The sequence below is a fragment of the Rhea pennata genome, chromosome 4, assembly GCF_028389875.1.
Source record: "Rhea pennata isolate bPtePen1 chromosome 4, bPtePen1.pri, whole genome shotgun sequence".
Classification (NCBI taxonomy): domain Eukaryota; kingdom Metazoa; phylum Chordata; class Aves; order Rheiformes; family Rheidae; genus Rhea; species Rhea pennata.
In genome coordinates, this window is record NC_084666.1 from 71,161,243 (window position 1) to 71,176,110 (window position 14,868).

The 14,868-nt window shown below is 53.4% G+C and overlaps 1 protein-coding gene across 2 annotated transcripts in view; it reads right to left on the reverse strand.

Moving 5' to 3' along the window:
• Positions 1 to 8,160: 8,160 nt before the first annotated feature.
• The window catches only part of LOC134139607 (probable E3 ubiquitin-protein ligase HERC3), a 51,512-nt gene continuing 44,804 nt past the window's right edge, over positions 8,161 to 14,868 (reverse strand). Inside the window, exons 23-25 of one of the 2 annotated variants that reach the window (XM_062574209.1) lie at positions 12,873 to 13,056; positions 12,021 to 12,123; positions 8,161 to 10,090 (exon numbers count right to left, since the gene is read on the reverse strand). In XM_062574209.1, the coding sequence (XP_062430193.1) occupies positions 9,882 to 10,090; positions 12,021 to 12,123; positions 12,873 to 13,056 (496 nt within the window). In that variant the 3' untranslated portion in view covers positions 8,161 to 9,881. Of the gene's footprint in view, positions 10,091 to 12,020; positions 12,124 to 12,872; positions 13,057 to 14,868 lie in introns of those variants that run through there. The other variant, XM_062574212.1, reaches the window with a different exon arrangement.

The window sequence follows — 14,868 nt, forward strand, 5'->3', positions numbered from 1 at the left end:
ACAGTCCTCACTCCACACTCCACACTCCACAGTCCTCACTCCACAGTCCTCACTCCACACTCCACACTCCACACTCCACAGTCCTCACTCCACACTCCACAGTCCACACTCCACAGTCCTCACTCCACACTCCACACTCCACACTCCACACTCCACACTCCACAGCTCCTCACTCCACACTCCACAGTCCACACTCCACACTCCACAGTCCACACTCCACAGTCCACAGTCCTCACTCCACACTCCACACTCCACACTCCACTCACAGTCCACACTCCACACTCCACACTCCACACTCCACACTCCACAGTCCTCACTCCACAGTCCTCACTCCACAGTCCTCACTCCACACTCCACACTCCACACTCCACACTCCACAGTCCACACTCCACAGTCCTCACTCCACACTCCACACTCCACACTCCACACTCCACACTCCACACTCCACAGTCCTCACTCCACAGTCCTCACTCCACACTCCACAGTCCTCACTCCACACTCCACAGTCCTCACTCCACACTCCACACTCCACAGTCCTCACTCCACACTCCACACTCCACACTCCACACTCCACACTCCACACTCCACACTCCTCACTCCACAGTCCTCACTCCACACTCCACACTCCACAGTCCTCACTCCACAGTCCACACTCCACAGTCCTCACTCCTCACTCCTCACTCCACACTCCACACTCCACACTCCACACTCCACACTCCACACTCCTCACTCCACACTCCACACTCCACACTCCACAGTCCTCACTCCACACTCCACACTCCACACTCCACAGTCCTCACTCACACTCCACACTCCACACTCCACACTCCACACTCCACAGTCCTCACTCCACACTCCACACTCCACAGTCCTCACTCCACACTCCACAGTCCTCACTCCACACTCCACACTCCACACTCCACACTCCACACTCCACACTCCACACTCCACACTCCACACTCCACACTCCACACTCCACACTCCACACTCCACACTCCACACTCCACACTCCACAGTCCTCACTCCACACTCCACAGTCCTCACTCCACACTCCACACTCCACAGTCCTCACTCCACACTCCACAGTCCTCACTCCACACTCCACACTCCACACTCCACACTCCACACTCCACACTCCACACTCCACACTCCACAGTCCTCACTCCACACTCCACAGTCCTCACTCCACACTCCACACTCCACACTCCACAGTCCTCACTCCACACTCCACTCACTCCACACTCCACACTCCACACTCCACATCCACTCCACACTCCTCACTCCACACTCCACACTCCACACTCCACACTCCACACTCCACACTCCACACTCCTCACTCCACACTCCACACTCCACACTCCACATCCTCACTCCACACTCCACACTCCACAGTCCTCACTCCTCACTCCACACTCCACATCCACACTCCACACTCCACACTCCACACTCCACACTCCACACTCCACACTCCACACTCCACACTCCCACTCCACACTCCACACTCCACACTCCACACTCCTCACTCCACACTCCACATCCTCACTCCACACTCCACACTCCCACCCACTCCACACTCCACACTCCACACTCCACACTCCACACCCTCACCACACTCCACACTCCACACTCCACACTCCACACTCCCACCACACCCACACTCCACACTCCCCACCCACACTCCACACTCCACACCCACACTCCACACTCCCACCCACTCACACTCACACTCCACACCCACACCCACACCACCTCCCACCACACCACACTCCACACTCCACACTCCACACACACACCCCACCCCACACCCACACTCCACACCCACTCACACACTCCACACTCACACACTCACACTCACACTCCACACTCCACACTCACACTCCACACTCCACACTCCACACTCCACACTCACACTCCACACTCCACACCCACACTCCACACTCCACACTCACACACTCCACACCACACCCACACCCACACTCCACACTCCACACTCCACACTCCACACTCACACCACACTCCACACTCACACACCCACCCACACTCCACACCCACCCACACTCCACACTCACACTCACACTCCACACTCCACACTCCACACTCCACACTCCACACTCCACACCCCACACCACACTCCACACTCCACACCCACACCACACTCCACACTCCACACTCCACACTCCACACTCCACACTCCACACTCCACACCCACACTCCACACTCCACACTCCACACTCCACACTCCACACTCACACTCACACCCACACACCACACTCCACACTCCACACACCACACTCCACACTCCACACACCACACTCCACACTCCACACTCCACACTCCACACCCACCACACTCCACACTCCACCACCTCCACACTCCACACTCCACACCACCCACACTCCACACCACACTCCACCACACTCCACACTCACACTCCACACTCCACACTCCACACTCCACCCACACCCCACACTCCACACTCCACACTCCACACTCACACTCCACACCCACACTCCACACCCACTCCACACTCCACACTCCACACTCCACACTCCACACTCCACACTCCACACTCCACACTCCACACTCCACACTCCACACCACACTCCACACTCCACACTCCACACTCCACACTCCACACCCCACTCCACACTCCACACTCACCACACTCCACACTCCACACTCCACACTCCACACTCCACACTCCACACTCCACACTCCACACTCCACACTCCACACTCCACACTCACACTCCACACTCCACACTCCCACACTCCACACTCCACACTCCACACTCCACACTCCACACTCCACACTCCACACTCCACACTCCACACTCCACACTCCACACTCCACACTCCACACTCCACACTCCACACTCCACACTCCACACTCCACACTCCACACTCCACACTCCACACCACACTCCACACTCCACACTCCACACTCCACACTCCACACTCACACTCCACACTCCACACTCCACACTCCACACTCCACACTCACACTCCACACTCCACACTCCACCACACTCCACACCACACTCCACACTCCACACTCACACTCCACACTCCACACTCCACACTCCACACTCCACACTCCACACTCCACACTCCACACCACACTCCACACTCCACACTCCACACTCACACTCCACACTCCACACTCCACACTCCACACTCCACACTCCACACTCCACACTCCACACTCCACTCCACACTCCACACTCCACACTCCACACACCACACTCCACACACACACTCCACACTCCACACTCCACACTCCACACTCCACACTCCACACTCCACACTCCACACTCCACACTCCACTCCACACTCCACACTCCACACTCCACACTCCACACTCCACACTCACACTCCACACTCCACACTCCACACTCCACACTCCACACTCCACACTCCACACTCCACACTCCACACTCCACACTCACACTCCACACTCCACACTCCACACTCCACACTCCACACTCACACTCCACACTCCACACTCCACACTCCACACTCCACACTCCACACTCCACACTCCACACTCCACACTCCACACTCCACACTCCACACCACACTCCACACTCCACACTCCACACTCCACACTCCACACTCCACACTCCACACTCCACACTCCACACTCCACACTCCACACACCACACTCCACACTCCACACTCCACACTCCACACTCCACACACCACACTCCACACTCCACACTCCACACTCCACACTCACACTCCACACTCCACACCACACTCCACACTCCACACTCCACACTCCACACTCCACACTCCACACTCCACACTCCACACTCCACACTCCACACTCCACACTCCACACTCCACACTCCACACTCCACACTCCACACTCCACACTCCACACTCCACACTCCACACTCCACACTCCACACTCCACACTCCACACCACACTCCACACTCCACACTCCACACTCCACACTCACACTCCACACTCACACTCCACACCACACTCCACACTCCACACTCCACACTCCACACTCCACACTCCACACTCCACACTCCACACTCCACACTCCACACCACACTCCACACTCCACACTCCACACTCCACACTCCACACTCCACACTCCACACTCCACACTCCACACTCCACACTCCACACTCCACACTCCACACTCCACACTCCACACTCCACACTCCACACTCCACACTCCACACTCCACACTCCACACTCCACACTCCACACTCCACACTCCACACTCCACACTCCACACTCCACACTCCACACTCCACACTCCACACTCCACACTCCACACACCACACTCCACACTCCACACTCCACACTCCACACTCCACACTCCACACTCCACACTCCACACCCACACTCCACACTCCACACTCCACACTCCACACTCCACACTCCACACTCCACACCCACACTCCACACTCCACACTCCACACTCCACACTCCACACTCCACACTCCACACTCCACACTCCACACTCCACACTCCACACCCACACTCCACACTCCACACACCACACTCCACACTCCACACTCCACACTCCACACTCCACACTCCACACTCCACACTCCACACTCCACACTCCACACTCCACACTCCACACTCCACACTCCACACTCCACACTCCACACTCCACACTCCACACTCCACACTCCACACTCCACCTCACACTCCACACTCCACACTCCACACTCCACACTCACACTCCACACTCCACACTCCACACTCCACACTCCACACTCACACTCCACACTCCACACTCCACACTCCACACTCCACACTCCACACTCCACACTCCACACCACACTCCACACTCCACACTCCCACACTCCACACTCCACACTCCACACTCCACACTCCACACTCCACACTCCACACTCCACACTCCACACACCACACTCCACACTCCACACCCACACTCCACACTCCACACTCACACTCCACACTCCACACTCCACACTCCACACTCCACACTCCACACTCCACACTCCACACTCCACACTCCACACTCCACACTCCACACTCCACACTCCACACTCCACACTCCACACTCACACTCCACACTCCACACTCCACACTCCACACCCACACTCCACACTCCACACTCCACACTCCACACTCCACACTCCACACTCCACACTCCACACTCCACACTCCACACTCCACACTCCACACTCCACACTCCACACTCCACACTCCACACTCCACACTCCACACTCCACACTCCACACTCCACACTCCACACTCCACACTCCACACTCCACACTCCACACTCCACACTCCACACTCCACACTCCACACTCCACACTCCACACTCCACACTCCACACTCCACACTCCACACTCCACACTCCACACTCCACACTCCACACTCCACACTCCACACTCCACACTCCACACTCCACACTCCACACTCCACACTCCACACTCCCACTCCACACTCCACACTCCACACTCCACACTCCACACTCCACACTCCACACTCCACACTCCACACTCCACACTCCACACTCCACACTCCACACTCACACTCCACACTCCACACTCCACACTCCACACTCCACACTCCACACTCCACACTCCACACTCCACACTCCACACTCCACACTCCACACTCCACACTCCACACTCCACACTCCACACTCCACACTCACACTCCACACTCCACACTCCACACTCCACACTCCACACTCCACACTCCACACTCCACACTCCACACTCCACACTCCACACTCCACACTCCACACTCCACACTCCACACTCCACACTCCACACTCCACACTCCACACTCCACACTCCACACTCCACACTCCACACTCCACACTCCACACTCCACACTCCACACTCCACACTCCACACTCCACACTCCACACTCCACACTCCACACTCCACACTCCACACTCCACACTCCACACTCCACACTCCACACTCCACACTCCACACTCCACACTCCACACTCCACACTCCACACTCCACACTCCACACTCCACACTCCACACTCCACACTCCACACTCCACACTCCACACTCCACACTCCACACTCCACACTCCACACTCCACACTCCACACTCCACACTCCACACTCCACACTCCACACTCCACACTCCACACTCCACACTCCACACTCCACACTCCACACTCCACACTCCACACTCCACACTCCACACTCCACACTCCACACTCCACACTCCACACTCCACACTCCACACTCCACACTCCACACTCCACACTCCACACTCCACACTCCACACTCCACACTCCACACTCCACACTCCACACTCCACACTCCACACTCCACACTCCACACTCCACACTCCACACTCCACACTCCACACTCCACACTCCACACTCCACACTCCACACTCCACACTCCACACTCCACACTCCACACTCCACACTCCACACTCCACACTCCACACTCCACACTCCACACTCCACACTCCACACTCCACACTCCACACTCCACACTCCACACTCCACACTCCACACTCCACACTCCACACTCCACACTCCACACTCCACACTCCACACTCCACACTCCACACTCCACACTCCACACTCCACACTCCACACTCCACACTCCACACTCCACACTCCACACTCCACACTCCACACTCCACACTCCACACTCCACACTCCACACTCCACACTCCACACTCCACACTCCACACTCCACACTCCACACTCCACACTCCACACTCCACACTCCACACTCCACACTCCACACTCCACACTCCACACTCCACACTCCACACTCCACACTCCACACTCCACACTCCACACTCCACACTCCACACTCCACACTCCACACTCCACACTCCACACTCCACACTCCACACTCCACACTCCACACTCCACACTCCACACTCCACACTCCACACTCCACACTCCACACTCCACACTCCACACTCCACACTCCACACTCCACACTCCACACTCCACACTCCACACTCCACACTCCACACTCCACACTCCACACTCCACACTCCACACTCCACACTCCACACTCCACACTCCACACTCCACACTCCACACTCCACACTCCACACTCCACACTCCACACTCCACACTCCACACTCCACACTCCACACTCCACACTCCACACTCCACACTCCACACTCCACACTCCACACTCCACACTCCACACTCCACACTCCACACTCCACACTCCACACTCCACACTCCACACTCCACACTCCACACTCCACACTCCACACTCCACACTCCACACTCCACACTCCACACTCCACACTCCACACTCCACACTCCACACTCCACACTCCACACTCCACACTCCACACTCCTGACCCTGTGCCACCACAGGCCTTGGAAATTCAGTAGCTACTCTTTTTCCCAGCCTCTTGTCAAGCTTTGGGCAAAGTCTTCTCTTTTCACTTCTCATCTCCCGTCTTGTTCATTTGCCACAATCATTTCAGGTAACTGTTTTAATACAATCTATCTGTTGACTGTATTTGTGTATTGTTGTCATATGTTGTAGATAACATAATTAATTACCAATTAATGAATTGAAGAGACATAAGCCAGCAAATAATATATAAATACTTTCATGTTACATCTTTATTAACTATACCAAAATACTATATATTTAGGAGTTCTCCTAAAGTGAAGACAAGCAGAGCCATTCTTTGAGATGCTCAGGAGAACTGGAGGCCTTAGGACTATATTATGGAAATCCTGTTTTAGCACAGTATGACAACGTTAATATCACTAGTGAGTTGATGCTGTCCCACTGTGACAGTGACTGACCCGGGCCCTGCACCACCTCGCTAACTTCCTTACTGGCATTTTGAGGGAGGGGCGATGCACACGCTGCAGTTCCCCCTACCTGCCAGGAAGGTGCCACTCGCCCCGGTCCCCTCCACTTCAGGATCAGTTTGCTGAGCTGCTGCGGCTCCCGCCGTCATCAGTGCTGCTCTGCGCTGGGCACGTGCAGGACAGCCGGGCACTGACCAGTGCGACAGCCCTAACGCAGGGGCACAAGCCACAGGCAGGCGGGTCCCAGGCGGGGTGCTGGGGCCCTCAGCTGCACCCTGGGGACCAGCTGGGCAGGCAGAGGAACCGAACCCTGCGCCTGGCACTGCTCAGACCTCGCTGCAGCCCCTCCTTCACCGCCAACACAAAGGTAGCCATGCTGTCTCAATCAAACACCAGATTTATTGCGTAATACTGAACTATGTACACACACATCATAGAAAATAAACAATTTGATATAACTGTATATTTGTCCTTAATGCTGCATTGTAAAGAGGCTGAAGGGCTCTCAGTGTAGCCACCAATTTGTCTTTCTTAAAAAAAAAAAAAAAAAATACCCAGAAGCTGAAAACCTTTTGTTACGAAGTGCAAAGTGCAATATTATATATTGAACATGGTGCATAAATACTGTACGTCCTAATAACAAGTCAGTCCATTCCAAACCCACCTTAGGCTTAAGGTGAGATTGACATCAAGACCTGAAGGGGGCTCATTCAAACAAACATCACTGAAGGGGGGGGAATGGGGTTGGGGTGAAGAAGATGAAGCTCCCATCTTACAGGAGATACGTAGTTCCAATCATTTCATTCACATCACTGATTGTCCTTTAGGTGCCCCCAGCACTGGGCAAAATAGCTGACAAGTGAAAGGAGGCTTCTCTCAAACAGCTTAAACCTCAGAAAATAATCCCAACTGCAAACATAAAACCAATCATCATCTCTAAAGAGTGGGTTAATGCGTGAACACGGGTTTCATGCTTATTTCTTTTTTTCTGAGATCATGACATCATGACATGACATCTGAGATCGTTTCCTCATGAGATCAGAGGGCTTGCAAACACACACACACACACACACACACACACGCGCGCGTGCACACATGTGACCACACGACTTCTGGGAACAGGCAGCGGTAGTCAAAGCAGCCACCTCACCTTGAACTGGAACATGGTGTCTGTTCGGCTGGAGAAACAAGGCCCAGCTAGGCCCACTCCGTCTATCTTGCAGACTTACCAATATAGAAACGCAATACGAGCGAGATGCAATTTGAGAAAGCCATCATTATAGGTACGGTTTGTTCTTCCAAAAGTCTGAACGCAACCACCGCTTCAGAGGAGTCGGAGACTTTAAGACGACGACATCGCTTGGGAACACAATTTGAGACAAAAGACGACAAACAAGCTGACTCCCTCCAAGCCACTGTACTCACCGTGAGACAGCCTGATGCAAGGTGGCAGAGCTTGTACCATAACTAATACACTGTGCTGGGAGGTCACGAACAACATCCCAGCCCAGCACCCGCCTGCCCGGACCAAGGGGCAGGGGGGGGCATATCCACTTACTTACTTACTTAAAGCAAGCAAGAACCAGCTTGCACTAATAAAGAAGGAAAAAAAGGGTAGGGGAAAAAAAAAAATCACAGCTTTTCAAGATGATGATCACTATTTCATCCTGAATTTCCACCATAGCCTAAAATGCAAAGAACATCAAAATATTTAAACAACTGGACTAAAAGGAGAGGTAAGTCTGTGTGTGCATGGGCAGTAAAAGCAAACTACGAGGAGCTGCTAGGAGGGCAGTGGTGCAGAGCGAAAGGGAAACAAACAAACAAACAAAAAAACCCCACTGACTGAACTGATTTCTTTCAGTGGATTAGGAAAAAAAAAAAAAAAAAAAAGTCTAAGCAACAGTCTCTCCCTGCTGAAATCCCAGAAAATGCAGCCAGCATCAGGTTGAGACACTGCATCATCTGTATCTATTATTACTACTAATTATATTATTCCCCAAAATTTTCTGATCCATTCCCTTACAAAAATAAAGCCAACTCCACTCTTTCTTTCTTTGTTTCCTCTGTACCCAAGTGTCAGTGTCTCTTCCCTACTGGTCAAGCTAAGCTAAAGCCCTCATAGTGATCGATGGCTTGGATGAGCCGGGCGCTGAGGATCTCCTTGCTGCTGTACTTGGGCAGGTCCAGGAGGTTGTAGCAGGTGTGAGCCACGGGCAGGTACTGCTCGCCGCTGGCGGTGGACTGGATGACGATGCGCAGGCTCGACATGCCGTAGATGGGGATGCGGTCGCTGCCCGTCAGGAACACTGGGGAAAGCAGAGCGAAGGCAGGGCGGTTAGGGCGGGCGCGCTGCCTCCCGGGGCAGACCCCCTCGCTGCACGGGCGACCGCCTCAGCGCGCACGTTCTGGCCAGTCTGTCCAGCTTGAGCACGCAGGACAACTGGCTTTCTGCTCATTTATTTGGGAAGAAAGTCTAACTAACTGGGACACGTGCGCCTCTTCAGTGGTCGTCCACCAGCGTGTCTGTTGTTAAAGGCGGCAACTCGGCCCAGGGCGGAGCGCTGCGCTGCCGGGCAGCACACAGCCCTGGCGACCACAAATGACTCCAGCGCTGCCCTGACCCTCGTCCAGAGGAGAGGTCTGGTGCTGAACGTGCTCGGCTCCCCTCGCGTTAGAAGGAAGGGTCACGAGCCACTGCTAGGCCCGTGGTTCAGCGTACGCGTCTCCAACGCCATCCGTTATTTTTTTTGCGAGGGCAATAAAAATTGGTTTTACCCTATAGCCTTTTCCAAAGCAGCATCTTCCCTGAAGCAACGTGCTGATACCAAAGACAGCTGCAGGCAGGGGAGCTGCACCAGCAAAAATCCGGCCATGCATTACTGCGTTTGTTCCAAGCAACCGGCTGCACTAAGAGGACAGCGACTACTTTGCGTCTGCGCCTACTTCCTGGCCAAGTAATGGGACAGTGACCCCCCAGCGCAGCCGAACTGCCGGCTCAGCTCTCCCACTGCAGTAGCTGCGGGCTCGGAGGAACAGCCCCATCCGAACAGCTGCCTGGCAAAAGGCTGGCACCAGGCCTGCCCCTCGCATGGACCTCACTGCAGTGGGGGACAGACAGATGTGCAGCTCCCCGGTCGGCCAGGGCAGCAGGGACATCTGAGCGCGCTGACGTGACCGTGCCCTGCAGCACCACAGTGACTCCTGAGACCAAGGTGGGGGGGCAAATGCCAGGGAGTCTATTTTTAAGCAGAGCGCAAGATCCTACGTCCTACCCCGCTGCTTCTCGCAGGAGGCTGACGAGAAGGCAGGGCTTTTTCAGGCCTTCAAAGGACACACACTAGTTTTCCAAAACAAAGTCCCAAGGCCAGGCACCCAGCCTGGGCGACTCCTCAGCTCTTTTTCCACCGGCCCCAAAGCTGGCTGCTGCCCCCAAGAAAACATCTCTCCTCTGTCCACAGGCTCAGACGGACACGGACGCTTTTCGGTGGCGGATCGGAGAGCTGGGACAAGGGCTGTTCTCTAAGACTGGCGGGGGTAAACAAACAGGAAAGAACTCTGCAAGGGTCAGTTTAAGGAGTAAATTAAATTCTGAGGACTGAACAATTGATTAACCATCTCTTCTTGGAGATGAGTTCATCTAGAATATTTAGAACTGAATAATCTGTCAACACTATCAAGAGAAAAGTGCTTTCCTCAGCACGCCTCCGTCTGTGTGGTTGGAACCAACTGTTTCCAAACAGATACAGATTAGCGGGTACAAGAACAGGGAACAAAACCAGGCCAAAACAAAAATGATTAACCTTTCCCAGGTTAATCCCATCCTCAAGGGAACTAAAGTTGTCAGCTGCAGCAACAAACTCCAAGAATCTGCCCTTAAAACCACATATGTTTACTCCCCTCTCATTTTGTCCCCAGGTAAAGTGAACCCTCCGGCAGCTCAGCTCTGTGGGCGGCTGGGACGCTCAAAGTCCAGCGCAGCCACACACCGCGTCCAGGCGCCCTGCTGAAGGCAGGGCACACCCTCCCTGAGGCCATTTCTCCGGGGGCTTCCTCGCCTCCTCAGCACAGCACCCACCGTGCTAGCACGGTGACACCAGCGGGACAGCAGCCATCTGTTACCTGCTCACTCCAACGCGCGGCCCCACTTCCCTGCTACGTGAAGCACGAGCTTCTCCACTTGTCACCCTGCAACTTTCCCATTTCAAGAGAGAGCCTGCATCACTGCAAGATACTTACAGAGAAATTTCTTCTTCTTTTCCAAGGGAAATGCATGAAAGGTTTCCCAAAACATTCTCACGGTTGGGTGTGTTGCACTGTAGTCTCCTTTATAGACAGCACTCTGTTAAAACCAAAAAGTCACATCATTTCACCTGGTACTAGAAAGCAGAGACTAAGCAGAAACCAGAACTGATCTCTCCTGGTATCTGATGTCAGATCCACACATGACAGTCACAAAACAGAGCACGGGATGCATCATGGGCAATAGAACAGCTCACAGAGCCAGAAAAGGGCTCTCGTAGCAACCCGCAGAAGGAAGGTGCTTCGCTTCCAGCTATTTCACTAATTAACAAGTGTGATGAGGAATCCTGGGGGGCCTGCTCACAGGCTGGACTCATGGACAGGATCACACATTCTGCATTGCAAAGTCAACTCCACGGCTAGGGTAGGGCAAGTAATGAGCTACACATTTGAGAGGATTACAACTCTTGCCCTGCGTCCAGGTTCCCCTTTGAGCGCTTGGCACCCTACTTTTTCCTCTCGTGCACTGGCATGAGTTTTACTCTGGGTAAAGACCCCGATATTGTCTCGTCTCTTCAGTCTCAGGCTTCATCCCTAAACAGGGCAGACTGAAAGCTGCCTTTCCTGTCCTTTCCTGTCCCCACTTCTCTCCATGAGCTTTATGAGTAGCAGGAGAGCCCAGTAGGCCAGAAGCTTTCATACGAGTGTTGGTAGGGTGTACAAGGAATATAGAAAAAGACATCTGTGGTTTATCAGATCTTGTGTTCCAGGCTCGCGCCCATCTCACCCAACTGCCCCATCCTGGTACTTGTTAAGAAGAAGAAACATAAGGCAAGAGGGAAGGTTTACCTCCTCCAGTTCCTCCCAGTTGTAGTTACTGTTTCCAACTATCATGGCCCTTAGCTCTGTGGGCTGGAAGAGTTCCAGGACCTTTCCACCGCACACTTTCAGGAAGCCAGTGGAAAAGGCCGTGTACCACTCATCGATGGAGAGGTTGAAGATGTAATTCACATAAGCTTCAACAAATTCTTCCCTAGCGCATTGAGAGAGAGCAGGTAGAGGAAAGCACTTTTATTCATATGGCTGAGCATTGGCACAGCTAGTCTTCCTACAGAGCAATTGCAGGCCAGAAGCATATTTGACGGGGATTAAAGAGGAAATCTCCTAAGTATTCAAAATAAAATAACCAAACAGTTCAGCAGGCCAGAATTAAATGTTTCTGGCTATAATGCATCTTGCATACATCAGTCTCCAGCAGGTTCACCCCACTGCCTTCCTTCCACCAGCTGAGTCACTGTAATACTGACAAAGAATTAGGCAACAAGTATCGCCACGCGTCTATTTAACGCTTGGCAACGGCAGCGCGGGAGGTTCCCGGCAGCCCAGGCTGTGCGTTACCGATACACCCGCAGAGCGGCCTCCTATCCAGTTGCCGACAGGCCAGGAGCGACTCCAAGCTCTGGGGAGCTGTCAGGAACAGAGCTTTTTTCTCCGTGGAGCCCACGCCCCCACTGAGAGTGTGTAAAGTAAATATCAGGATTCAGTCACCAGAGGAACACATCCACCCTCTGTCTCAGCTCTTGCAACCCTACGTTTAGGACGTGCAAGAAATAACCTATGGCTATTCTCAGCCCACAGGCGCCGGGGGTTACTCAGCACAGGGCTGCCCGCCCATCTGCGACAACCTCCAACTGCCGGATGCCACCAGCCAGCACGCCACCAGGCAGCAGGAGCCAGACCAGACAGATGGTGCCCAGAAGACAGCCAGGTCCAAAACCAAGAGCTTCATAAAACCCTGGTTAGGTACCCTGTGATTTTTAGGGGCAGCTGCAGCTGACTCACTCCTCACTGAGAGTCCTGCCAGGTGTTCAATGCTTTTGAAACTAAAGCAGTAGGTTACAGGCAAGACTGAGGAAGTCCTGGTCTGAGACTGCAGGGCCGATTCCTTCCCTCCTGCCCCCGATGGGAAATGCACCAGGTTAATTCTCAAGGAATTCCCCTCGCTACAGAGCGAGGAAATTACCCTCAGAAAGCTACGGAGACGGAAACTACCTCTTCACCTTCAAACTCTGGCTAAACAATGCGCTGATCGGCATTTGGAGTACGTGACAAAGAGAACGACTTCTCTCAGAATGACAACCCTGTTTTGCTTCAAAGGTTTCTAAGAACAGCACTAAGATAAAAACAATGTCCTGTAATCATTGCCAGAAACTTGTGGCAGGCCTCAACCAAACTCTCACCTCTGGATTTTGTTAGGAAGTTAAGCATCTTTAATACTCTCTCCCATTCCTTTTCTTACGGTATCGTAACTTGAGCGCAAGACTAGAATTTTATTGGTGCAATGACTTAAAGCACGTCCCCTTTGTTTACACCTGACAATAAAGCATCAGCCTGCATAATGTGGCAAACAGACATGAAACTAGCCTGTGTAGGTTGAGCAGTCATTTTTTGCCTGACATTTGAGAGCAGCTCACACTTGCAATCAAAAGGTAAGCAGGTCAGGAAAAAAAATGCAGAGCGCAGTATCTCAGTCTCTAGCTGAGGAGGTCACAATCAAAAGTAATATTTTGACCTTTGGGTAGAGGAACTCTCACAGCATATGCTGTGTAAAAGCAGCAAAGGATGGGTGAGAAACCTTAAAACAAAAATAAAGATGTAGACTGACAAATATGAAAACTTGGAATAAGAAGCCATATAGTAAAGGGGGATTTACTGTCCAGTGCTTTTGTTCTATTGCCTTTTTCCCGGTAGTGACCTGAGCGTAAGGGAAATTCAAGCCGATTGAGCGCGTAATACCTCCCCGACTGTTACGGTCACACACCCTCTATCAAGAACATTTTCTCTT